General features: G+C 35.8%; 3 protein-coding genes across 3 annotated transcripts; all 3 read left to right on the forward strand.

Moving 5' to 3' along the window:
* Window positions 1-2,466: 2,466 nt before the first annotated feature.
* On the forward strand, window positions 2,467-9,188 carry rgra (retinal G protein coupled receptor a). The gene is made up of 7 exons (XM_081350536.1): window positions 2,467-2,865; window positions 3,137-3,293; window positions 4,339-4,460; window positions 4,811-4,964; window positions 5,118-5,235; window positions 6,598-6,711; window positions 7,409-9,188. The coding sequence occupies exons 1-7, from the start codon at window positions 2,790-2,792 to the stop codon at window positions 7,550-7,552; spliced, it is 885 nt and encodes a 294-aa protein (XP_081206662.1). The 5' UTR covers window positions 2,467-2,789; the 3' UTR covers window positions 7,553-9,188.
* A 7,015-nt stretch (window positions 9,189-16,203) lies between these two features.
* slc18a3a (solute carrier family 18 member 3a) lies at window positions 16,204-17,745 on the forward strand (the record flags this gene model as incomplete). Its single annotated transcript, XM_081350930.1, has 1 exon — window positions 16,204-17,745. One exon carries the CDS (start codon window positions 16,204-16,206, stop codon window positions 17,743-17,745), a length of 1,542 nt encoding a protein of 513 aa, XP_081207056.1.
* Window positions 17,746-18,953: 1,208 nt separating this feature from the next.
* chata (choline O-acetyltransferase a) lies at window positions 18,954-25,266 on the forward strand (the record flags this gene model as incomplete). Its single annotated transcript, XM_081351607.1, has 14 exons — window positions 18,954-19,070; window positions 20,010-20,201; window positions 20,304-20,422; window positions 21,279-21,332; window positions 21,415-21,595; window positions 21,916-22,093; window positions 22,310-22,479; window positions 22,554-22,654; window positions 22,934-23,062; window positions 24,007-24,129; window positions 24,216-24,354; window positions 24,507-24,569; window positions 24,710-24,847; window positions 24,988-25,266. The coding sequence occupies 14 exons, from the start codon at window positions 18,954-18,956 to the stop codon at window positions 25,264-25,266; spliced, it is 1,983 nt and encodes a 660-aa protein (XP_081207733.1).
* Between the last annotated feature and the right edge of the window lie 209 nt (window positions 25,267-25,475).

Below are 25,475 nucleotides of genomic sequence, written 5' to 3' on the forward strand. Positions count from 1 at the left end.
ATTGGCCCACAAGAGTTATTTTTCCCAGAAGCCTATTTGTTTATGCTACTGTAGGTTTGTAAATACAACATGGGTTAAACCTTGGCACCAGATCGTCTGTTCTGATTAGTGGCAAGTTGTAAATATAAAACGATTTTGTCAACTACCATGAGCTTAAGTGTTTCCAAGTGTTCTCCAAGTGTTTATCGTTTTAATGTGTGGGGAATGTGTTAAAAGCGTTAACATTTCCTTTAATCTCTGACAGCCTAAACCTCTCTCACACACCTACAGTAAGGTCACATTATTCCCTTAAAGATCTTTTTGTGAGTTTCACAGTTAGAAAGTATAGCTTCAGCAAGAGTAAAAGCTACAGTAAGTACAGTAAACCTCCTGAAAATTATGGTTCTGTACTATCCTAATCCCATATGCACTGAAAAACAAAAACAAATCTGTCTTATGAATAGACAGATGAATAGAGGAGCTGTATGTGAGGAACATATGATCATAATGTGATCATAATGTGCTCACAGCTTAGAGAGATCTAGTCGTAACAATCACACGGGACTGGCATTTTCAAGACCATTTATCTTTCAAAGTATGTTTTTTAGTTTTTATAAACAAAATCTTTTAATCTAAAAATGCATATAAAACATTGCTGATCTGCAGTGTACCATAATTTGAAGATTTTTTTTCTTTTTGAAAAAAGTATTTTTAGTTACAGGTCTCATTAGTTAATGCACCATGATTCATGAACACCGCAATATATTGTACAGCATAACCTTTGTTAATGTAATACAACTACAATTCTTCATTGTTTTGTTAGTTCACAGTGCAACAGAAACAACTTGAGTTTAATAATGCATTAGTAAATGTAGAAATTAACATCAGCTAAGATGATTAAATGCTTTAGAAGTGTTGTTAATCGTTAGTTCATGTAATGTAGTTAACTAATGTTAACAAATGAAACCTTATTGTAAATTGTTTTTCTAACATACTGTTATATGTGGAGTGCAAATTTGAGTTGAACAAATTTGCTTATACAAACCTTTAAAAAATTATGTTTGCTTTAACACTGTTATATAACTTATTCTTTTCTTTTTTTAACATGTATATTATATTTCCCAGGTTTCACAACCTCATAATCTTGGCTGAGGCAATGACTGAACAATATGGGTCTTGTTTGTGAACTGTATGGTATGATAAGCCTTGAATTTGGATTTTGCCATTTCATATATGTGACTCTGGACTACAAAGCCAGTCACATGGGTCAATTTATTTAAATTGAGATTTATACATCATCTGAAAGATGAATAAATACGCTTTCCATTGATTTATGGTTTGTTATGATATGACTATTTTTGACCAAGATACAACTATTTGTAAACCTGGAATCTGAGGGTGCAAAAGAATCGAAACATTGAGAAAATTGCCTTTAAAGTTGTCCATTTACGTTCGCGATTGTGCTGCATTCACTCAAAAATAAATGTTTTATATATTTACGGTAGGAAATTTACAAAATATCTTCATGGAACATGATCTTTACTTAATATCTTCATGATTTTTGGCAAAAAAAGAAAAATCTATAATGTTGACCCATACAATGTATTGTTGGCTATTGCCACAAATATACCCGTGCGACTTGTGACTGGTTTTGTGATCCAAGGTCACATATGTTCTGCTCAAAAACTATATATTTTATGTGGAATTGCAGGACTTCATGTGATAAAGCACCAATGAATGTAGATTTTCAAAACAAAAAAGTAGGTTAGTGTGTTACTCTTTGTAACTTGTTTTTTATTTGGCTTCCACTCAAGTATGAATAATGCAATCTGGAAACAAAGCGGCTTTTAATAGAGCAAAATTCAGAGTGGTTATTGTCTAAATAAAATATTCAAAATGTTTTTATATTTCTATAAATGTTTTGAACACCGTTTATGATTATAACTGTATACACTGTATATATATATATATATATATATATATATATATATATATATATATATATATATATATATATATATATATATATACATATATACATATATATATATACATATATACATACATATATATATATATACATATATACATATATATATATATAAAGTAAGCAACCTGGTTGCCATGAAAAAGTTCATTGAAATTAAAAAATTTAGTTAATACAATGAAGGAGATTGGTTTAATCAAAAGAAACTCAAAATATTATGTTATCTGAACCAACTAAATTATCTAAGTTGAGGATGCACAGGTTTAAATGACCCCAAAATTATTTCTTAGAAGAACCACTACTTTTCTATTTGTGAAGACATTGACATTTTCAATGTCCCTCTTGTGTCTGAAGTATCTATTCAGTATCTTCTATTCAGTTATTCCCAGCATCATCCATATGCAAACCGTCAAATCCACGATGTCTATCAGTGTCTGGAGTGACAGCTCGACGACACCTGTTGTTCAGCCAACGAACAGAACACGACACACTGAAGTGACAGGCTCAACTGGTTCACATTCAGCCCGGTCTTACCATCAGTGCGCTCAAGCGTCCGACACACAAAGGCTTATTGTGTAACTGAATGAGCGCTTTACTGATGCCCTGTGTAAATGCGTATTAGGGGTCAATGGTAGGAGTTGTTATGTTCATTAATACATTCTTGCGCGGATTGAGGCAGAGGGAGAGCTTTACATAATTACGTTCATGCTTTTTCACGTGAAACGCTCCTTTAAAAGAAGGCTTCGTTTGAACACACTGAGGAACATCGCGCGCGCGAGCGGACTGTGATTCTGCACACTTTGGTGTCAAAATTGCGTTCAAAATGGTAACGTATCCATTACCGGAGGGATTCTCCGAGTTCGATGTGTTCTCCCTGGGATCTTGTCTGCTTGTGGAGGGTAAGCAGAATATTGTTCAGGTTAAAAGAGAGAGAGAGAGAGGATCGCGTGCAAACCTTACTTTGTCGATATATAGCCTTGATAGGATGTGCTTCATCCGGGAATGATATAGCAAACGGTTGCAAAATCAATAGCACATAATGTTGATTTATAGATAGAATTATCTATTAAAGGGTGCCACTTAATATATAGCCTATTACTGTTTCATAACCGCGCTGTTATGGGGCTTGGGAAGGCTCTTGATTGTTCACGTTTTCTGTGTCCTCTAAAGGTCTCCTCGGGTTCTTCCTGAATGCTGTCACCGTTGTTGCTTTTCTTAAAATAAGAGAATTACGGACCCCAAGTAATTTTCTCGTGTTCAGTCTGGCCATGGCAGATATGGGTATTTCTATGAACGCCACTATCGCTGCCTTCTCAAGCTTTCTGAGGTGAGCACGCGCACGTTTGTGTGTTGATGATGTTGTTGTTGCCGGAACCCCTAGAGGCGATGGTGCGTCACGGATGCCGGTGTGTAAATACAGCTGTGATGTAATGAGGGGTCATTTTTTTTCTTGTAATAAATTACTAAAGTGCTGCTGTTAAAGGGATAGTTGGGGTTGCAGGGCTTTTTTAATTCCCTGTGGGATGAAATGTCTTTTAATCGCATCCTTGCTATAATAAATAATAGCATAATCCAGCCTAGGATGACTTTCTGGTCTTAGCTGGTCTCCCGGCCTGGTTGGGCTGGTTTGAGGGTTTTGGGCTGCCCACAGGCATGGCCACCAAGCTGCATTACCAGCTCAGACCATTTTAAAACCAGTTTTAAAACCAGTTTTTCAAAAAACAGTTTTAAAACCAGTTAAGACCATCAAACCAGGTCTGTTTATTTTATTTTTTTTTCTTCCACAGGAATGGCCTGGTGGAAAATCCACATTATGCTGGTTTATAACTGGTCCAGGTAGTCCATTAGCTGGTGCAATTTGGTAGACCATTTTAGACCAGAAACAAACCAGCTACCAGCTGTTTTTTGTAACATTGTAGCCAGCTAAAGACCAGTTTGGAACAGAAACCAGCTGTAAAAAATGATCTTAACTTAAAAAAAAAAAAAAAAAAAAAAAAAAGAAAACAAGGAAACCTTTTGCCTTAAAATGAATAAGTAGATAAACTTCATTCGTACTTGAAAACATTAGGTTATGTGGAATTTTCAAGTTCACATAACTTTTTTTTTTTTTTTTAATTAAGCATGGTTTATTTACTTAATAATTTTAAGACAATGGGTTTCCTCACTTTACAGTGCCATGTTCCAAAATACAAATATTTTGGATATCCAAATTTGCTGATACAAGCAAAGATGTGAACAAATATTCAAGATAGGAGAGACAAAATGTTAAATTTAAGAATCTGTCACTGAGAACAATACATTACAGATTACTAAATTAATTTAATCAGCTAACTTTGAGCTTTTTTTAATATGTGATCTTCTTGAAACTCCAGATACTGGCCTTATGGATCAGATGGATGCCAGACCCATGGCTTCCAGGGCTTTATGACGGCTCTTGCCAGCATCCACTTTATTGCAGCCATTGCTTGGGACAGATACCACCAGTACTGCACAAGTGAGTAACAGAGGAACAGAGAACCTTAGTAAAAAAAAACAACGAGATGCCTTTCACCAAATAGGACCTGCGCTTCAATGGGATATTTGACAGTCTTTGTTCTAGTTCAGACCACCCATGTTGCAAAGGCCACCAGCTGAAAGTACTTATAGTGCACATAGGCTTCACCAAATGCCATTCTTTTCAAAATCACAGTGAAAGGCCATTTTAAATTAGTACAAAAGTCAACACTGTGGACTCGGGTCTAACATTATTTGGTGTTTTAACATCAAAACCTTAAAAAAAGTTTGGGATCATTAAATAAAACAATTTAGTACACAGCGCAATGTTTGATCACCTTGCATCATTAGGGACAAAGCTGCAGTGGAGCAGCGCCATCACCCTGGTGATCTTCATCTGGCTCTTCACTGCCTTCTGGTCCGCCATGCCTCTGATTGGCTGGGGAGAGTATGACTACGAGCCCCTGAGGACCTGCTGCACACTGGACTACAGCAAGGGGGATAGGTAAGATGCACAGTACATTCAAAATTCACGTCATGTTATAACATACAACATTGCTCTAGTGTCATGGTCATGGGAATGTTTCATTTACTTGTAAATCTGTTCCTTGAAATAAGACCCTTGAAGGCCTATACATGTAATTCCGTCTGTCCTCAGGAACTACGTGTCTTACTTGATCCCCATGTCCATCTTCAACATGGGCATTCAGATGTTTGTCGTGCTGTCTTCCTATCAGTCCATTGATAGGAAATTCAAAAAGAGTGGGCAGGCTAAGGTAAAGTATCCTCTGCACAATATTAGAATTTGACATGTGAGACCAAATTGCGCATGAGTACAGAGTATTTCCCCTCACATTGCATAAGACCGTTATTCACGGTCAAATAAACGTTTTGCCTGGGAGCACAAAGGCATTTCTGCAACAGCTACTGAACTGTTCTCCAGGACAGAACTATTATGTAACGCTAAAAATAGCATGCACACCAATACCAAAGTGATAGCAGAAGAAGGGGATTTCCTTAGAGACAGTTAAGACCAGCACAGAACAGGGTAATTAACCTTAACTATTAAAAACATTTTTGTTAACTGAAATAAAGCTCAAATAAAAAACATTAATATCAGATGAAAAACCTAAATGAAAACACTAAAATTACTAACAGGAAATCTAAACACAAACTAAAACTGAAATAAAAATAAAACTGAAATAAAAATTAAATCTCATTTGTAATATTTTTTTTAAACATGAACATTTTTGCACATACCAAAATTACTAAAATAAAAGAATCAAAAAAAATTCTGAAACGTAACAGTTTATAAATAATACTAAAATAACATTGGCACAGCATCACTTTAATGTAGGCCTACTACTGTATTCTACTACTGTACTACTGAACTGTATTCTAGTTTGTAAATATAGTATTGTAGGTCCTTATGTGTTTGTTAAGCCTTCGTGCCAAATTTAGCTTATTACATCAATTTTAATAAACTCTTTTTGTGTGTGTTGTGTTCACTTGTACACAAAAAATATATCTGTAAAAAAAAAAAAGTGAATTTTACGGTAAAAAAACAGTACCAACATTTTAGGTTTTACAGATTTAACTTAAATTTACAGTAAAAAAAAAACTAACTGATAATAATGTTAATAAAGTACTAATATCTGTTTTGTACCTTTGTAATAGGTACAAAGGTAGCTTTTCCACAAGCTGAGAAGGTGAATACTTATATATAAAAGGTGCACAGTGTCATTCACACAAATACTAAACACCATCATAATGCACGACACTAAAATAATGCAATACACATTCATTTAACAAAATTAGATGTAACATAAAACCCAATGTACATAACTGATTAGAAAAACTAAGAAACAAAAAAAAACGTTTTCACTTCCAAAAACTGTAAATTTAACAGTATTTTACTGTAAAGGTAAGGTTAGATCTATGACAGTTACACCGTATATAGTAAGGAAACTAACTGTTAACCAATTTACAGGATTTTACCGTTAAAATCACTATAATGTTTTTACAGTGTACCATGTTTGCTCATATGAACAGTAGGGTGTTTAATAGTGTATAAGTTACATCTAAGTTAAATCTGCAGCATGTGACTTCAAAATCTCCTGCTTGCTCTCTATGTGCAGTTCAACTGTAGCACTCCTCTGAAGACCATGCTGTTTTGCTGGGGCCCCTATGGTATCTTGGCTTTCTATGCTGCTGTGGAGAACGCAACCCTCGTCTCTCCTAAACTGAGAATGGTGAGGAAGTCGTTGTTTTAAAAGCATATCAGACATCCAAAGAAGAGTTCACTCCAAAATGAATAATCTGTGTTTTCTGGGGAGCACAAAAGATGATATTTTGTAGACTGAACCCATGAAAGTGAATGGGTTCCGATACAACATTGAACCCCACTGACTTTCATCATATTAAAAACATAAAAAAAAAAAAAATTCAGTATATTCATCAAAATATGTTCTTTTGTGTTCCTCAGAAGAAAGAAAGTCAGGTCTGGAATGAATATAATGATATCAGATAACCAGTAAATCTCACATAAACTCATAGACTACCTTTATTTGTTTAAGGAAATGAATACCTTTATTCAGCAAGGATGCATTAAATTGATCAAAAGTTACAGTAAAGACATTTATAATGTTACAAAAGAATTGTACTTAAAATAGATTGTAATTGTATAAATTATATAAACTGTAACAACTTCATAAGTAATGTTTCTTACTAAAAATGCAGCTTTGACATCACAGCAATAAATTACATATTAGAATATATAACACTGGAAAAACATTATTTTAAATTGTAATATCGCTCTTTTTTTTTAATCAAATAAAATCAGCCTTGGTGAGCATAATAGCATAAACACATGACCTGATAAATAACGTTTCTCTTCAACTATTTTCAGTACGTGCATAAAAAGAGTCTGATTTGGATGTGTTCTTACAGATTGCACCCATTTTGGCTAAGACATCACCCACTTTCAACGTCTTTGTTTACGCCCTCGGAAACGAGAACTACAGGGGAGGAATCTGGCAGTTGCTCACTGGTCAAAAGATTGAGACCATTGCTATTGAGAACAAGTCCAAATAAACAAAGCATATGATAATAACAGTTAATGTCCTGGTGGTTTCTAACGGGTATGAAACATGCTTATTGGCTTTGTGTGCTTATGTCATCCTTGCTGTATTTATGTGGACTGTCTGTGGTTGTGAGTGTGGAGTCTGTTTGTGGTATATTTTGGTCTGTTATATTTAATATAGGGGATTTCAACATGTAATAAAATTTCTAAACTGATATTTTGACAAAGCACATAAGCTGCTCCTAATGGAAATGTTACAGAACGGGGTCCAATTTTATCCGTATCATTACAAAGCACATGTAAGAAGAGAATGTGTGGCCGTCATTCAATAAGAGTTAAGCTGCTTCCATATATGCGGTTCTGAATGGAAACACAATCAGGAATCATATGTTTTGAGGTTGTTGGTGAACTGTTCAGATTTTTGATTGTATACAGTATAACGCTGTACATCAAACAGCCTTTTTAAATGTCAAGCAAACAAAAATGTGGCGCTACTAAAAAGAATAAACAGAAATGTAATTACTGCTACTGTACCTTTAAGAGTTCAATACTTTTACCATTTCTACAGTATGTTAATTTTATATGTTCATGTTAGCCAAAATGCACAGTTTAGCACACAGAACATAAAGTGTACTTTATTTTCCACATAAGGAAATTACTTGCTATGTGAGATAAGGTCTACATCCAGCTTATGAGACAGAATTAGGCGAGCAACATTTTCTAATCCCAGAAACAACGGTGCTTTTCATGAAAACACATTCCCCAGCGCACGAGATTAGTCAAAAGAAAATGATTATGCACGGGACTTACTGCAATTGGAAATGTTCTGACTGGTGATCCCGTTTTCACTTCTGCATATTCTGTCTCAATTTCAACACGAATCATTCTGGCATCTAAAAAAAGAAAATAATTCATGCCAAATCATTTCTTTATGAAGGAATTCTGTACGCTGTTAGAAAAAATATTTTCTCAGGCAACTTAAAAATGCATTTCACGTAGTATTAAAAATATTTATAGTTTCACTTTTTATGCATAACAGTAATATCATACCTACAGACTGAATATCACTTTGAAGCCAGAATTTGAAGAATTTCATACTATAATGTAGGCCTACACAAATACAAATTTGGGACATTTTCAGAAAGACATAATTTCACCCATTTTACACATTTGTAGTACAAATACTATTTATTTATTTAACATCTTCGTAAATACACTTGAAAAAGTATATAATATGCTTACCAATTGTGTGTTAGATAAGTAAACAGAATGTGTATAAATGATATTTCAAAAATGCCTGAACAATATAGTATCAACTATTAAGGATACATATGAAAGATATACTGTACTTTTTTTCTGTACCACAATGATTGTGTTAGTGACACGCTTAATAACAAATGGTTGATTAATGTTTACCCCGACGCAATATCTCTGCAGTGGTTCATGTGTCACTTGTCATGCTAGAATCAGACTAGTCTTTAAAAGCTCTTGTGTCCACTTTAAGCTTGACTTCCTCAAGTGCATTTTTCAATAACCTGTAAATAATGTGCAAAGTTGTCATGTTCAATGGATGTCTTGTGATCAACAACTGATTTGTATATCTCAGCCAAGATGCACAACAGTGAAATAAACATTGCTGTCTACATTATTGTGTTGTAATTGAATTTTTAGTTGAATTTCCAGGATTCCCAGAAGCGGAAGTCGTCATAGTTGGGTAAACTCCTATAGTGGTGAACGGGAGATGACAACAAATATAATTTTTGTATTCCTATTTGCATATATCTATCTATCTATCTATCTATCTATCTATCTATCTATCTATCTATATAAATATATATATATATATATATATATCCATGATAGCATTTCTGAGACTTTCCAAAAGACAGGAAAATATTGATAGATTGATTACAGCAGTCAAAAGATAGAATGACATTTGCAGTTGTATTAGTTTAGAAACACAGTAGTGTTAATTAATGTTGTGTAAATCACTGCCAGGGTAATATAACACTTCGCATTATAAATGTATATTATTATTATTATTTTTTTTACTGTCTGTGAACAAGGTCTATTCTGCAAACTGTGACAATGTTCATTCCCAGAATTCAAAAAGCAATTAAATTGTATATTGGTCATTTCACATTTTTATTTAAAAAATATTGACATATAAGCATAAACAGTTATTATTGTGAAACCATTCATTTAATATTTTTTATTTATTAATAATTTAATAATCTAGCATTCAGAAAACCAGACAATAACAAACTAAACATACTTTACTAACAATTCATTTTGTCCACTTATCTGCATGCCAGATTATTATACAGATTATATATACTATTCATTAAATAGGGAGGGGGGAGGGGGGGGTATTTTTTTTAATGATTTCAGAGTAAATAATGCTTTTAAAATTACATTTTTTAAAAACCTTAAATCATTATTCCAGATGAAAATGTGGTGACTTCTATTTAAAAAAAAAAAAAGCAATAAATTAGTGGAGAAAGCAGCCAAGTCACAAATCTCATAGATTAGGAATTTTGAAATTCCCCTGGTATTTACAGTGGTTTTATAGAGGTAAACCAATGCATAACTCTGGTGTAAATATGGCATTTCACTGTCAAATTATGTGTAGATAAGTGCTTTTTTCCACACTTTTGAAATCTGTTTTCATACTTGGAATATTTGTACCAGGCAGAAAGGAAAACAGTCTTCAAAACAGTCCCAAAATATCAATCTCCTAAGTATCAACACGAACGGTCCACAGCTTTGTGAAATCCAAGTGGAGATGATTTGAGAAAGTGAAATAATAAATCACACATGTGACATCTCATTGAGATACAAACAGTTCTCTCCAATTCTGATTTGTATTCGATTTATGACATGTTACACATACTGACAGCAAGAGTGTCTGACCCGCTGCACTGCAATCCAGAGTAATCAGTCACAAGCTTACGATCAGATATCCAAAGGTTCAAGAGCAGGGTGAAAGGTCAGACCAGCTGCCAGAAGCCATGCATTTGTTATTTGATTAAAGAACATTTGAAGCAGATTATGCAATCATTACGCAAATGTGCATGGGAAGCAGTCTGTCATATCAACTGAATTGTCAGTTCACGCTGGAAGCGTTTTCACAAACGGTGATACTCAATTTAACATCAGTTAAAAAGCGATGAAAGCGAGATTCATTTGGCACCAAACATATTGAGATATTAGGGATTTGTGCCACTGTTCATAAACATTAAATAAATGCATGAGCAATTAACAGTAGACATAAAAGTAAAAAAAAAAAAAATGTTTTTTTATTTTTTTTAAGAAATTGTATTTTAAAGGATTATGGACAGTGTAATCTGGATTACTGATGTGTGCGTCATTGCTCTTTAGAGAGCTCTGTGTTCTCAGTCATTTAAAGCACTAAAGTCATTTTTAACTATAGTGTGGAATGAAAAGGGATAAATACATATCGCCTACATATCTTTTGTAGTAACTTGACCTGACCTGACTTTGAAAAACTGGATAGCAAGAATGAATTAGCATATAATCCACTAACAGTGTTGTTTTAGTATTAGTATTTAGTATTAGAATTTCTTTATTATATTTGTATTGCACCTTTTCACAGATTGGGGGGGGGGGGGGGTGAAAATCTGGATTATTTCAAATTGGGCAGAATACCGAGGTGACGTTAGATCTACCCTCCAAACACCTGACTAAGTACCATGCCCCGAATGTGTTTAAAGTAATAGGATTAGCACAACTTTCTTTAATGGCTTTAACATTTTTAAAGAACAACAGGTCTTGTCATGGGTATTTTGACAAATTTGTTTCAATATCTAACCATATAAATGAGACATCCTTTGCTATCCAATCACAAATATAGTATTTTTAACCCCTAAATGCATGTATCAGGTCTTTGGTGACCCGGAACGTCATTCGCTACCCTCCTCATTCATTTTTTTAAAGTTAGACATCAACCTTCTTAGTAGTCCTTAATCAATTCATTACAAACAATATAACAAGAAAAAAAAAGATAAAATAATGCCTGTTTTCCCACACATTTTTTTTTTGTAAAAATCGTATAGGGTTGCTATCGACCCCAGGTGGGTAACTAAGTATATATTTTTTTCTGCAAAACAATAATTGAATCTTTGATGACTGAATAAGTGCAATTCACCTTTATTCCACAAGGTGGCAATGTCTGATACACAATGATGAAGTGGTTGCATTCATAGTTACCGCAGGCAGAAAACAAAAGAATAGGAAATATCATCAGCAAAACTTAAAATGACTCAGCAATGTACTGAATGCAATCAAATATACTGTAAGTGTCACTGTCACTTGATGGTGGATCTGTTGAAGAAGCTGTCAGCAATCAAAATGATGTTGAAGATGCTACTTTTAAGAATATGTTTGAGATCGCAAAAATGATCCATATGCTGAATGTACTGGGAAATGAGCGACGAGGACAGTGATGATGGTGTGAAATATCTGCTCAAACTGAACTCTTCCAAACACCAAAGGTAACAAAATATGCTTTATTTTATTCTTCTGTAATTGTTACTCTAATATCAGGAGAGTTTTATATAGCGACAGTTAGAGATCCATCCATGTTAGATATAGATCCGGGTCACTAAAGACCCGAATATGTAATAATGATTGGCGAAACATTCATGCATGTAAGGGTTAATATTTGAAATTGGCTTTTATTTTTTGATATTTTCAGTTTACATTTATGTTTTAGTACACTAAAACATTTAAAATGTTTCTATATAGCTTTAATTTATTTTTATTTCAGTTTTAGTCATTTTAGTACTTGTTGTCTTGGCAACTAACTGTAATACGATTTACAGAGTGCAATTTTTAATAATTTTAGTTAACCATAGCAACACTGTCCAAGACTCTTTTAGCATGGAGAAATTAATGTTAATGAAAAAAAAGATAGTATACTGCAATTATCAATTATACTAATATCATTAATCATTTTAGCCACTACAATCTAATAGTGTAATAAAAGCAAATCAAAGAGAAGCCAGCCAGAAATTAGTATAACTGAGCTGAATTTATTTAACAAAAAATGAATTTTATATTTTATGAAGAATTAAGTGAAATTGAGCTTTGACTCTGAGGCCTTTGAGATTATGTATTTTGTATTAAACATTTCTAAAGTTTGTCATACCGACCAGAGGACGCTGGACAGCTGGAGATTCCGAGCAAGAGATATTCAAAAAATATTATCAATTACTCTACATTTTTATGTCACATACTGTACAATAGGTGCCCAAACTGGTAAGAAGACTTTTAAATGTGAAACTGCCCCTCCATGTTTTTATATGTTCATTTAGGAAGAAACAGAGAGCTGATGATGTGTAATGATTTCTTAGCTTGGGGTAATTTTACAAGTGACTAGCTTGGCTGCTGTCTGAACCAGCCTCCATTAATGAAATTGTATTTTCTCAACAAGGTTATAGTTTAATCCTTCTGTTTATGATTCACTCAGGCACATGGATTTAACATTTTTTTAATCATTTTACCTTGCATATTTCAATTTCACATGTTCACATGTGTAGCATGTTGGTGCTTGGCATGACAATAAGATATGGTTCGATGTCAAAATAGTATTGTCATCCTCTATGTGTATGTAATAAACAACCAGTATGAAATATGAAGTATGAAAACAAATTAGCGTTCTGTATATCAAATAATTGCACTTGTTTCAGTATAGGAACAACAACAAATGAAATTTGCTCAGAACGTGCCCACCAGATAAGCAGAAATGTTGAACAAGACTCGAGAAGAGGACATTACATGATAAAAATCTTTCTAAAATAACAACTAAAGGGAAGTCTTCAGGGGCTGTCAACAGAATAAAACAATCAGAGCAAACACTGTCCAAAAACTAAAATGAAAGATAGCCTTCAACTTTTTACTAAGCTTTCAAGCCTATAAAATGGGAGTTTAACCATGATTGCTTCAACTTAAACACAGACATCATGAATTACTACTTTTTACCACAGCGGATTACATGGTGAACTTGTTTCTCATGATTTCAGATCAGATCGGAATGGAGTCCAGGCTGGAAACAGCAAGAAAATCTTTGATCCTCAGGGAACGAATCCAGTGAGGAGGAGAAGGACGGATTGGGGATGTGACGTATGTGCTTCACGCCAAGCCAATGCCAGGAATTAAAACCATATTATTTCCAGTGAATGAATAGACTGCAAAGACAGGCTGTAAAGTGGAGGATTAGCAGTGAAAAAGAGCGATAGGAAGACAGAAAGAACACATGAAAACAAAAGCTCCCAGGGGGAAACAGACTATTTAAATGCACATTATGTAGTGCACTACACGACATGAATAAATGCACCACATCATGTGATGCAAAGGTTTATTATTATTCTTTATGTGTGTGGGTTTGTTTACGATGTATTTCCTGGTATTTGAGTAAAAATAAATAAAAAAAACGTACTTAATAAAAAACATAAATCAGCAGGAGGGTTTGGCAGATTATTTTAAACTGATTTTGATGGTCTATATATATATATAAACTGTTGGCTGTGATTGCATGTATGCGCTACTATGGCCACCTTGTGGTAAAAGTTCAGTATAGCATTATTTAATTACTTAATTGTTGGTTTGTATGCTTGCATGCATATTCCCATTTATTTGTCTCATAATGCAAACATGTTCTGCACCAATTTTGTATTATGTCAAAATTGAGCTAATATCCTTACTTATCACGTACAAAGGGGATTAAGCAGGTATCATTCTTAAATATTATATAATAATTCTCTAACTAAAAATATATATATCTCTTACAAACTTTTTTGTTTGGTTATTTGGCTAGTCTGTCTGCGATTTCTAGTTAAGTCAATTAAAAATTACATTTCTGTCAAAAGCCATCAATCAACAATGATGTGTCTGCACGTCCAGTCCAGATTCACTATTTTGCACACTAATCCAAGTTTGACCCGTTGCAGTACAACGAACAAACCACCAGATGTCACGAACACCCAATTATTGTTCTTCTTCAGGCAGAAAACGCTAAACTAAGTTTGAACAGCAGATGGCGATACATCATCACTAAAATCACAGTTCATGTCCTACGTTAACTACAGCAAACATCACACCCCTGTCAGTCAACTGCAAGGAAAAACAAATCTTTAAAAATTACAATGCTTATTCCTGTCACTACCTTGAAAGCTTACGGACAAATCTTCACAGTTTACAGCAGATCAATCTTTGCTTTAAAGGACGAGGAGCTGTCCAACCCGATGTGGTGCTGAAATGCAATAAATTGCGGAGATTACCGACACAGTGATTTTTTTATACTATATATACACACACACACACACACACACACACACACACACACACACACACACACACACACACACACACACACACACACACACACACACACACACACTCACATACATACATATATATATATATATATATATATATATATATATATATATATATATATATATATATATATATATATATACACATACATACATTAAATGATAAAAAATGTTTGCTACTGTATAAAAAAATTGATGCTATTTCCCCTGCTAATGTTATGTATTTCAGAAATGTTCGTTTTGTGTTTATACACAATGAGGTCCTTAATCATAAAAAGCCTGTGATCAAATATCCCATTTTAACATTGCATGATTTAATTGCATGACAATTATTCTAGGTGTAGGGGGTTGATTACACATTATGTGCGTCATTTTTATTCCTTTCTGTCGAACAGAAATCTAAAAAAACAAAAAAAAATGAGAGGAATCACGGTCAAAGAATAATTCAACTTGTCCAAAAAAAGAAAAAAAAAAAAAAAGAAAAAAAAACTATCACGGAGCACTTATTAGCATATAACTTTCCAAAGTCTGTTTATAAAAACAAACGAAATCGTAGGCGGTGATCAATAACTTCTCAGCGAGCGAGCGAGCGAGCGAGTGAGTGAGTTCTCACTGAGCAACTTAAATAATACTTGCAGGCATCTTCCTCGCAGTCAGCATATCTGCCGAGCTCGGTGACTTAAGGTTTGTGGTCCTAAGCAGTTATAGAAGCTCGCTCAATATTTGGAAGTTATAAAGCAAAGCACAACTTGGCGTTACTGGGTAGGGGCTTGACGTGTTAAATGAGCATAAAAGACCCAGCTGGTTGGGGAAGCACTTGAGGGGGTATCAAACAGTGCGTCACATCCTTGGGAAAAAAGAGGAGCGATTCCAATGGAATCAACATGTAAGCGCATCTGCATTGGGTGGTATCAATAAGAAGACAGCTGAGGAGAAATCATGACATTGAGCTACAGGTGAATTCATCTATTCACGCTCGTTCGGGCTCCGCGCGTCCTACTACAATGCCAGTGTAAATAAGGAGAAAAACAAGAGGGCGAATTTTTTGACCTGACTGTGAGTTTTTGACTTGGCGTCCTCAACCGAATACGATGAAACAACACTGCATGACAGCAGTCGAGAGGGAGGAAATGCAAGCGCAACGAAGGACTGCGAGGTAAAGCAGGAAAAGTTGGTCCGCGCGCCGAGGCTTCACTATTCAAGGAGTGTTGGACAACCCAATGTGCGAGGACTTTTTGTGGAAGAAAAGCACATTTTAGAAGAGAGTTCAGAGTATTTTGCTTAAACCAACCAAAGTGTGGATCATGGCTACGGAGGAATCGGGTGGCTTGGCGCAAACCGCCGCCGTTAAACTATCAGAGATGGGGGAAAAAACTAAACAGTTAGGAACTGCGATCCAGGACCCCGAGCGACAAAGAAGGATTATTCTAGTCATTGTATGTGTCGCACTTCTGCTAGACAATATGCTTTATATGGTCATTGTGCCAATTGTGCCAGATTATCTAGCGCGCTTAGAGAGCGAATCAGAGCAGGCGCATGTAACGGGTAATTCTTCTATCAACAGCACGCAAAACGAGAACTTTGACTTGCAGATCGGCGTGCTTTTCGCCTCAAAAGCCATTCTGCAGCTCATTGTCAATCCTTTGACCGGAACTTTCATAGACCGAGTCGGCTATGACATCCCACTTTTAATTGGACTCAGTATCATGTTTGTCTCGACGTGCATTTTTGCCTTCGCAGAGAACTACGCGACTTTGTTCGTCGCGCGCAGTCTGCAAGGGCTCGGCTCGGCGTTCGCGGACACTTCAGGAATTGCCATGATCGCAGACAAGTACACGGAGGAGCCAGAGAGAAGTCGCGCGCTGGGCATTGCCCTCGCGTTCATCTCGTTCGGAAGCCTGGCGGCGCCCCCGTTCGGAGGGGTACTGTACGAGTTCGCAGGCAAACGCGTCCCGTTCATTGTGCTCGCCTTTATATGTTTGGCAGATGGTATACTATGCCTGACTGTCCTCAAGCCCTTTTCCAGTAGGACTAGAGAGAATATGCCGGTTGGCACCCCGATTTACAAACTAATGATTGATCCCTACATAGCAGTTGTGGCAGGAGCTTTGACCACATGTAACATCCCCCTTGCTTTTCTGGAGCCCACCATTGCTAACTGGATGGAGGGGACCATGGATTCAACCCAGTGGGAGATTGGGCTCACCTGGCTGCCTGCCTTTTTCCCTCACATTTTAGGTGTTTATATCACTGTCAAGCTGGCAGCAAAGTATCCACACTTGCAGTGGTTCTATGGGGCACTTGGCATGGTTATCATTGGTGCCAGCTCTTGTATTGTGCCGGCTTGCAAAAACTTCGAGCAGCTGATAATCCCCCTGTGTGGCATTTGTTTCGGTATTGCACTGGTAGACACAGCTTTATTACCCACACTTGCTTTTCTCGTAGATGTCCGTCACGTGTCTGTGTATGGTAGTGTATACGCAATTGCAGACATCTCCTACTGTGTTGCCTACGCGCTGGGCCCCATCGTGGCCGGTAAAATAGTGCACGATCTAGGGTTTGTGCAGCTCAATCTGGGCATGGGTCTGGCGAACGTACTTTACGCACCAGCCCTGATTTTCCTGCGCAACGTGTGCTACATGAAACCATCTCACTCTGAGAGAAACATGTTATTGGAGGAGGGAGCCACAGGTCTGTACGACACGATTAAGATGGAGGAACGCCAAAGAAAGAAGCACGGCTACAGTTCAGCCGGTAACTGTGTGCCCATCGACGAGAACGGGACATTTGCTGGACAATCAAAGTCATTCAATGAAGAAGAGACGTCTGAGCTAGAATACATATAGTCTGAGTCGTCTGTCCTTGGTCATCTGTTACAATCCTGTTAAAACCTCTGCTGAATATAAATGTTTTTCATTCACTCATTTACATGTTACTCATTGTCCTGAGGAAAACTATTGCTGATCTGCATACAGTCTTAAAATAATTTAGGCTACTCAATTTACTGAAATAATGAGCTCAATATTTTTTTCTTCAATATAAGAAATGTAATATATATATATATATATATATTTCACTGTTTAGTATTCCGCTGTTTTAAGTTTATTATTCAGGGATATAAATATGGTGCAAACATATTAAATATGAAGACGCGTGTGTACGTATTAAATAGGCCTTCGTTGAAGTTATTCCGCCGAATTTGTGCTGTTACAAATAATATGCAAAATTTCACCTGACACCTTCATAGAAAAAAATGATGGAACCGGTGTGAATCCTGCCTTTTCAGTGTCTGTTTCAAGTATTTAAATGTTTAGGGTGTATTTCTGGAATGCGTTACTGTATATTATGGAATATAATGGTGTACATATGTGCATATCAAATGTACATAATTAAAAGAAAATATGTGAAACGCCGTGTGTCTGTGACTGACTTTCATCATTGCATCTACACGATCAAGCTTTAAAGAGATACATTTACATATCTACATCGAAATTTGAATTGATTTCGTTTTTGGTTTAGGGTACATTTTTCTCACAAAAGACAATGATTCATTAGTGACAGAAAACAAAACGGAATATTCAAAATAAATGGAGTCAATACTTTTGTGTTTTTTTCTTTTTTGTGCAGTAAAAGCATCAAAGAGCAAAAAATACGACAAAGAAACGAAAATATACATATGCTGACATAACACGCATGAACAAGACATCATTATAGATATCTACTACACTATATGTATGCTATAATGAAAAGGTTGTGTTTAAAAAACAACTTTTCTGTCCATTCTTTCCACACCCAGAATTGATTCATAAATATAAAGCGATTAACCAAAATAGACGTTTATGGGGGTTTCTGTACACAATGCTTTTTGCAAAACAGACGTAAATCGAACCAATTGCTAAACCCAAAAAAAAAAAAAGGACTTTCCTCTTTTCGTTTTAATTAAATTATCGAGCGCGTTCGCGTACGGACATTTTTTCTTCAGCGAGATTTGGAGAGGTGGCCATAAATTTCTTTCAAAGACTTAACTTAAAGTGAGTGTGAGGTGGGCTGGCAGATGCGGCATCGAGCGAATGGAGTTGAGTGGGAGGAGTCTGAGAAAGGTACCGCTCCTTCAGCATCTTTCCTGAGGAGCATCCTAAGAGGCTCCCGACTTGCAATGAATGGGACGCAAGTATGCCGCCTGAAACAAGTTAACAGACACCATCAACGGCACTTTCCTCTTAATAAAACACGTCGGGACTATGAATCTGGATAAACCCTTTGAGACACCTGAGGAATCCATACAGAGTAAGACATTTTGGTGAGTACTTTTTAAATTGACACTTTTGAGAATGTAGATGAACGTTTATGCTTACAGCCTCCTCCTCAAACAAGGACCAAATAGAGCTAAAAAGCTATACAATACTTTCTACTTAATTTACATTCAAAATCTCTATTCTATGTATTTAATATTAAAATTCGAATTAATTTTGAATAATTTAAGGTTGCTAGTAGCCATATCTAATCGATGTGGCTGATGATAATAAAAATAAAAAAAACAGATAACACAGTTTTTAGTTATTTTATGGATAGTATAAATTGAATACTATTTGCAATGCAAGCTGTCTCTCATATCTGTTCCAGAGGGAACTGGGAAACGTGTCAGTGGATTTTCATCTTTCTTCATTTAATTCTTCAACTTTGAGGATGCCGGTTTTGAAAAAGGAACAAGCAAGAGACATGGGAGATGCAAGTGTAAGCAAAATACTAATATATCTCTATGTAAAAATGTTAAACTAAACTAAATGTCTTTCAAACATTCTCTTTTAACATTACAAACAGACATGGAAGTCTACAATATTGGTAAAACATAATTGATCATGTTGTTTTATACATGCCATGATCTTGTACACAGGGCAAAATAATTTAAATATAATACTTGTCAGGGATCACTTGGAGCATAAAAGATTTACTAGGACTCTATCAAGGCTAATTAAACAAGAGACTCATTAGCTTGAGAACGAATACCATATGATCTAGAAAACAAATGCTACTTAAGCGGAAGCTGTTCCTGGTGCTAAAATATAAATGGATGAATTCCAATAAAGCTCTGATCATGATCTCAATTTAGGGCCTTCCGAAGCTCCCAGTACCCCCTTTGCAGCAAACACTAGACATGTACCTGAAGTGCATGAGTCACCTCATCCCAGAGGAGCAGTTCCGAAAGACCAAGGCTATTGTAGAGAAATTTGGAGCACCTGGTGGGATGGGAGAATTTCTTCAGAATAAGCTAATGGAGAGAAGCGATCATAAGGCTAATTGGGTATGGATTGTACAACTTTGCTTGTAATGTGCAGGCACATTCTGTTAAATATTGTTTAAAAGTGATTTATTTGCTCATACTCTCTCTTGATCATTGTCTAAGGTGAATGACTACTGGCTCGAAGACATGTATTTGAGCAACAGATTAGCACTACCTGTCAACTCCAGTCCTGTTATGGTCTTTCCTAAGCAGAACTTCAAGGGTCAAAGTGACATCCTCAGGTACAGGACTCTGGGGATACAGCAGAGGCGATTTTTATTCAGTTATTTCATAACTGAGATGACAATGAACTCACTGCATGTCATCACTGATATCAGTTTATTCAAATGGAAATGCAATGTCTACATAAGTTAAGGATACTGTATAGGCATTAGGATTGTGCAAAGCTGTCAGGTCTGTAAACTATGATCTCATCCACTAACTGTGTAGCTCCATATGGCTGTGTAATTGAGGGGCTCATTAACTAAAATTTGATTTCTCATTCAGCATAGTTTAATCTAGAGACTAAAAAGCGTGTAAACAAAGTTTACCTTCCACCCTTACTTGATGTTGACTTCAGTCCTAAAATGGACATCTGAGGGAAACAATATATATCATATAATGGACATTGCTATTTTAGGCTTAACATAAGTTAAGAATAAGTTATGTTTCCTAGTGATTATTTCTACATTTTGTATTAAAAGATAAATATAAGTAGTTTCATAATGGTAAGTAAAAGTCTAGAATTAGTCTCTTACTTAGAGAATATAAACTGAAACCAATTATTTTGTTGAACCCAAATTGGATTAAGTGCTATTTTAAAACCTAATTAAAACAATTGCATTGCCACACACACACACACACACACACACACACACAATCCTTCAAAAGGTTTAGGGTTGGTCAGATTTTTTTTAAAGAAAATAATACTTTTATTCATTTAGGATGCAATGATCAAAAGTACATTTTTTTATTGCATTTTTGATCAAGCAGTCTTAGTGAGCAAAAGAGACTTTTTTACAAAATAATAATAATAATAATAATAATCTTTTAAATAGTAGTTTATTTATAAACTCTTGCATATTTTTTTCTCAACAGATTTGCTGCCCATCTCATTTCTGGCGTATTAGAGTATAAATCTCTTATTGATGGGTAAGTTTTTCTCCTTGTTTTCACATGTAATCACATTAACTTGTAGTATTGTGAACATGAAGGTATGCCGCATTTGTTGCAGACGTGCTCTCCCTGTAGACTACGCTCGCGGGCAGCTGGCTGGGACGGCCCTGTGTATGGATCAGTACAACAAGGTCTTCACCTCCTACCGTCTGCCAGGGCCAAAATCTGACACTTTAGTGGCTCAGAAGAGTATGGTTATGCCTGAGCCTGAACATATAATAGTGGCTTGTAAGAATCAGGTAGGAATTGCTTCACCTGCACAGTAAAAAAAAACAAAAACAAATTTAAGTTTAGTCAACTTGAAATGTGAAATTGTAATAAGTGACAACTTGGATATTTGAGTTGACTAAACTTAAAAATTTTAGGGCAGAACAAACACTTACCTTTTTAAGGTAAAACAACCATTTTTTTTACAGTGTGGTACTAAATCTAATTCTGATAGTTATGTTTCTTTTTATATATGGTTATGCTTTTCTTTCTAATTATGTTAAAGTTTGATTCAAAAAGTCATAAGCAATCTGTAAAGACAAAGACCATACCATGCTGTATGTGTTTGCAGTTTTTTGTTCTCGACGTGGCTATAAACTTTCGTCGACTGAATGAAAAAGACCTTTACACCCAGCTGGAGCGAATCAGAAAGATGGCAGACATTGAAGAGGAGCGTCTGCCTCCTATCGGTCTGCTCACATCAGATGGCAGAACACAGTGGGCTGAGGCTCGCAGCGTACTGATCAAAGGTCAGACATAATTTATCCTCAACTATACAAGCTGTTTCTTTACGACCTGCAATTTGACATTCATATATTAAGAAACAAAACAACTTGTGAGAGAGCTGCTTTTCCAGATAAACTCAACTACAAAAAAATTCCCCAGATAAAACAAGAAATTCCGTACAGGTTAATGGAATTCACACACATATAAAATGTAATACTGTATCTCTCAACCGGGTGCAGATTCTACCAACAGGGACTCTCTAGACGTGATTGAACGCTGTCTGTGTCTGGTGTGTTTGGATGAGCCCTCTGGCATTGAACTGACTGATACCAACCGAGCTTCGCTGATGCTCCACGGAGGGGGCACGGACAAAAACGGGGGCAACCGGTGGTACGACAAGCCCATGCAGGTAGAAAACCCACAGTTGGATCTAAATTGACCAAGAGGATGAATTCTAAAGTTAAACTACTGTAATGATTTCAGTTTGTGATAGGTGCAGATGGATGCTGCGGCGTTGTATGTGAACACTCCCCTTTTGAGGGAATAGTGCTCGTGCAATGTACAGAGTATCTACTGAGATACATGTAAGCCAAGTTATTATTTTATTTATAGAAATTAATTTCAAAGTAACGCTTTGATTATCCACAATGCACTGCTGGTCTGGCAAATTCAATGACTACATTCACTTCTGAAGGAATCTGTAATATCCTTTTGCTTATTCTCACTATAGTTGCATTTATGTATTTGCCAAAGACTCTGAACTCTAATGAGACGACAAGAGATATATGCACACACAGCTTGAGAATAGCAGCTAAGCTAGTGAAGACGCAAAGTGATGGACTGTAAGACTGTTTCTCTCACAGGAGGGGAAGCCCTTCTAAGCTGGTGAGAGCGGCCAGCATGAGCGAGCTTCCTGCCCCCAGACGACTGCGCTGGAAATGCTCGCCAGATATCCAAACGTTCCTCACGGCCTCAGCAGAAAAATTACAGAAGTAAGTCAATAAAACAGGTGATACACTAGGGTACTAAGTTCTATACAATCTAACAGATACCATTCTGATAGCTTGCAATTGATTAATTACACTAAAGTTTGTTTATCCTATCCAAGTTCCCACCTTAAATTTTAATTCAACTTAAATTACATTACATTTACTTAAAAAATTTGTTGAATCTTGTATAACTTATAAAAAAGTTGAAAAGTGCTTAACTTATTTTGATGAGTTAAAGCAATGTAAAAACATGTTGTCATAACTTATTGATCATATAATTTTTTACAGTGTAGAAAATACCTCAAATTTAATTATTCCGAGTATCACAGGCATTTTGAAAGTGATTTAGTTTATATAATTTTACTTATACATAAATAATTTTAAATAAAATTCAAATAGACAAATAAAAGGGTGTAAAATACAAGAAAAGTTTTAGCATCTTTTGGGTTTCTTACATACTCTATCGTTTATAAGTATGGGGTCAGTAAGATTTTTAGTTTTAAAGGAATTAATGCATTTATTTAGGAGGCATTAAATTGATTGAAATTGACAGTATAGGCTACATTTATAATGTTAGAAAGATTTATATTTCAAATACAGTAAATGCTATTCTTTTTTTTTCTTTTCTTTTTTTTTTTGCTGTACTGTACGGTCTATCAAAGACTCCTGAAAATGTTTACACGGGTATTTTAAGCAGCACACAATTTTCTACATTGATAATAATAAGAAATGTTTCTTGAAAACCAGCACCAAATCAGCATTTAGAATGATTTCAGAAGGATCATGAGACACTGCAGAATGCATAATAGCTGCTAAAAATTTAGCTTTGCCCTCACAGTAATAAATTAGAAAACTTTTTAATAATATTTCACAATATTACTCTTTTTTTATCAAATAAATTCAGCCTTGGTGAGCATAAGAGACTTTCAAACTGTTCATTCCAACAGACTTGCGAAAAATCTGGACATGAATGTCAACAAATTCACTGGATATGGCAAAGAGTTCATCAAGAGACAGAAAATGAGTCCTGATGCTTATGTTCAAGTTGCCCTCCAGTTTGCATTTTACAGGTCAGTCTTCTCTATAATTGAAGATATATTAGTACTACTATAGAATGAAGATTTAGGGGTTTTTTTTCTTCTTCTTTTGCATTCAGATGCCATGGACGTCTAGTGTCCACCTATGAAAGTGCATCAATACGCCGCTTTCAAGAGGGACGAGTTGACAACATTCGCTCTTCCACACCTGAGGCCTTAGCATTTGTGAAAGCTATGGCCAATAGCTCCAAAATCACTGTATGTAATTTAGTTTGTTTACATTGCACTTCATTCAAACTGCCCTGCATTTCATGCAAATGACAACTCGTTTGTAGAAAATGCTGTGTGGATTGTCAAAACAGGAATAGCTTAGGAAGGAATAATAACCCTTGCTTCCTTTATTTATTTAGGATGCTGAGAAAATGGAGATGCTTAGGACTGCCATTAAAGCCCAAACCAATTTTACAATTCAAGTAAGTGAAACGGACAGCTGAATTTAAATTACACAATCTGTCAGTTAGTCATGACTCATGTTTAACTGTGATTATCAAACTGTGATTGTCATACTGTCTGCTCTCCAATAAAATATTGCTTTTCCACTAATTGGAAACAGGCAATCACTGGGATGGCAATAGACAATCACTTGCTGGGGCTGCGAGAGATTGCCAAGGAGCTAAAACTGGAAAAGCCAGAGCTGTTTTCTGATGCAACCTATGCCACCAGCATCCAGTTCATTCTCTCGACAAGCCAGGTTCACTTTGAAGCCTAACACTTTGAAATAATGAGAGATAGACCTAAAAATGGATTTGTTATTCATAGTGCGCATGCAGCTTCATATTAGCACTAGATCACCAATCTCTTTTGTTCAAAAAATTGCTTGTCTTTGCATAGGTTCCTACCACTGAGGAGATGTTCTGCTGCTATGGTCCTGTTGTCCCTAACGGATATGGAGCCTGCTACAATCCTCAGATGGACCACATCATCTTCTGCGTGTCAAGCTTCCGTGACAGTGCTGAGACCTGCTCAGATTTGTTTGTGAAGACTCTTGAGGGATGCCTGAAGGAAATGCAAGATCTGTGCCGAAAATGCAACACTGAAGCTAAACCAGCTAATTCCACAGAAAGGAGAGAGGGAACTCCCAAGGTAATGAAGAATGGAAACAAATCATAGCCAGAAGCTACTATGTTTAAATCGCATGGAAGATGCAGGAAGTAACCACTGTGACTGTGCAAAGAGTGAACATTTCGGGAGAAAATCATAGTCTTAAAAATACAGCAAGGCAAAAGAGTCATTCTGGCAAGGCAAAAGTAGGCATTCCCCTTCTGGAATGTCCTCTATATTGCCAAATATTATGACCAACAGAAGTAGCATAGAGATTC

This window comes from Scardinius erythrophthalmus (genome assembly GCF_964197995.2).
Source record: "Scardinius erythrophthalmus genome assembly, chromosome: 21".
NCBI lineage: Eukaryota > Metazoa > Chordata > Actinopteri > Cypriniformes > Leuciscidae > Scardinius > Scardinius erythrophthalmus.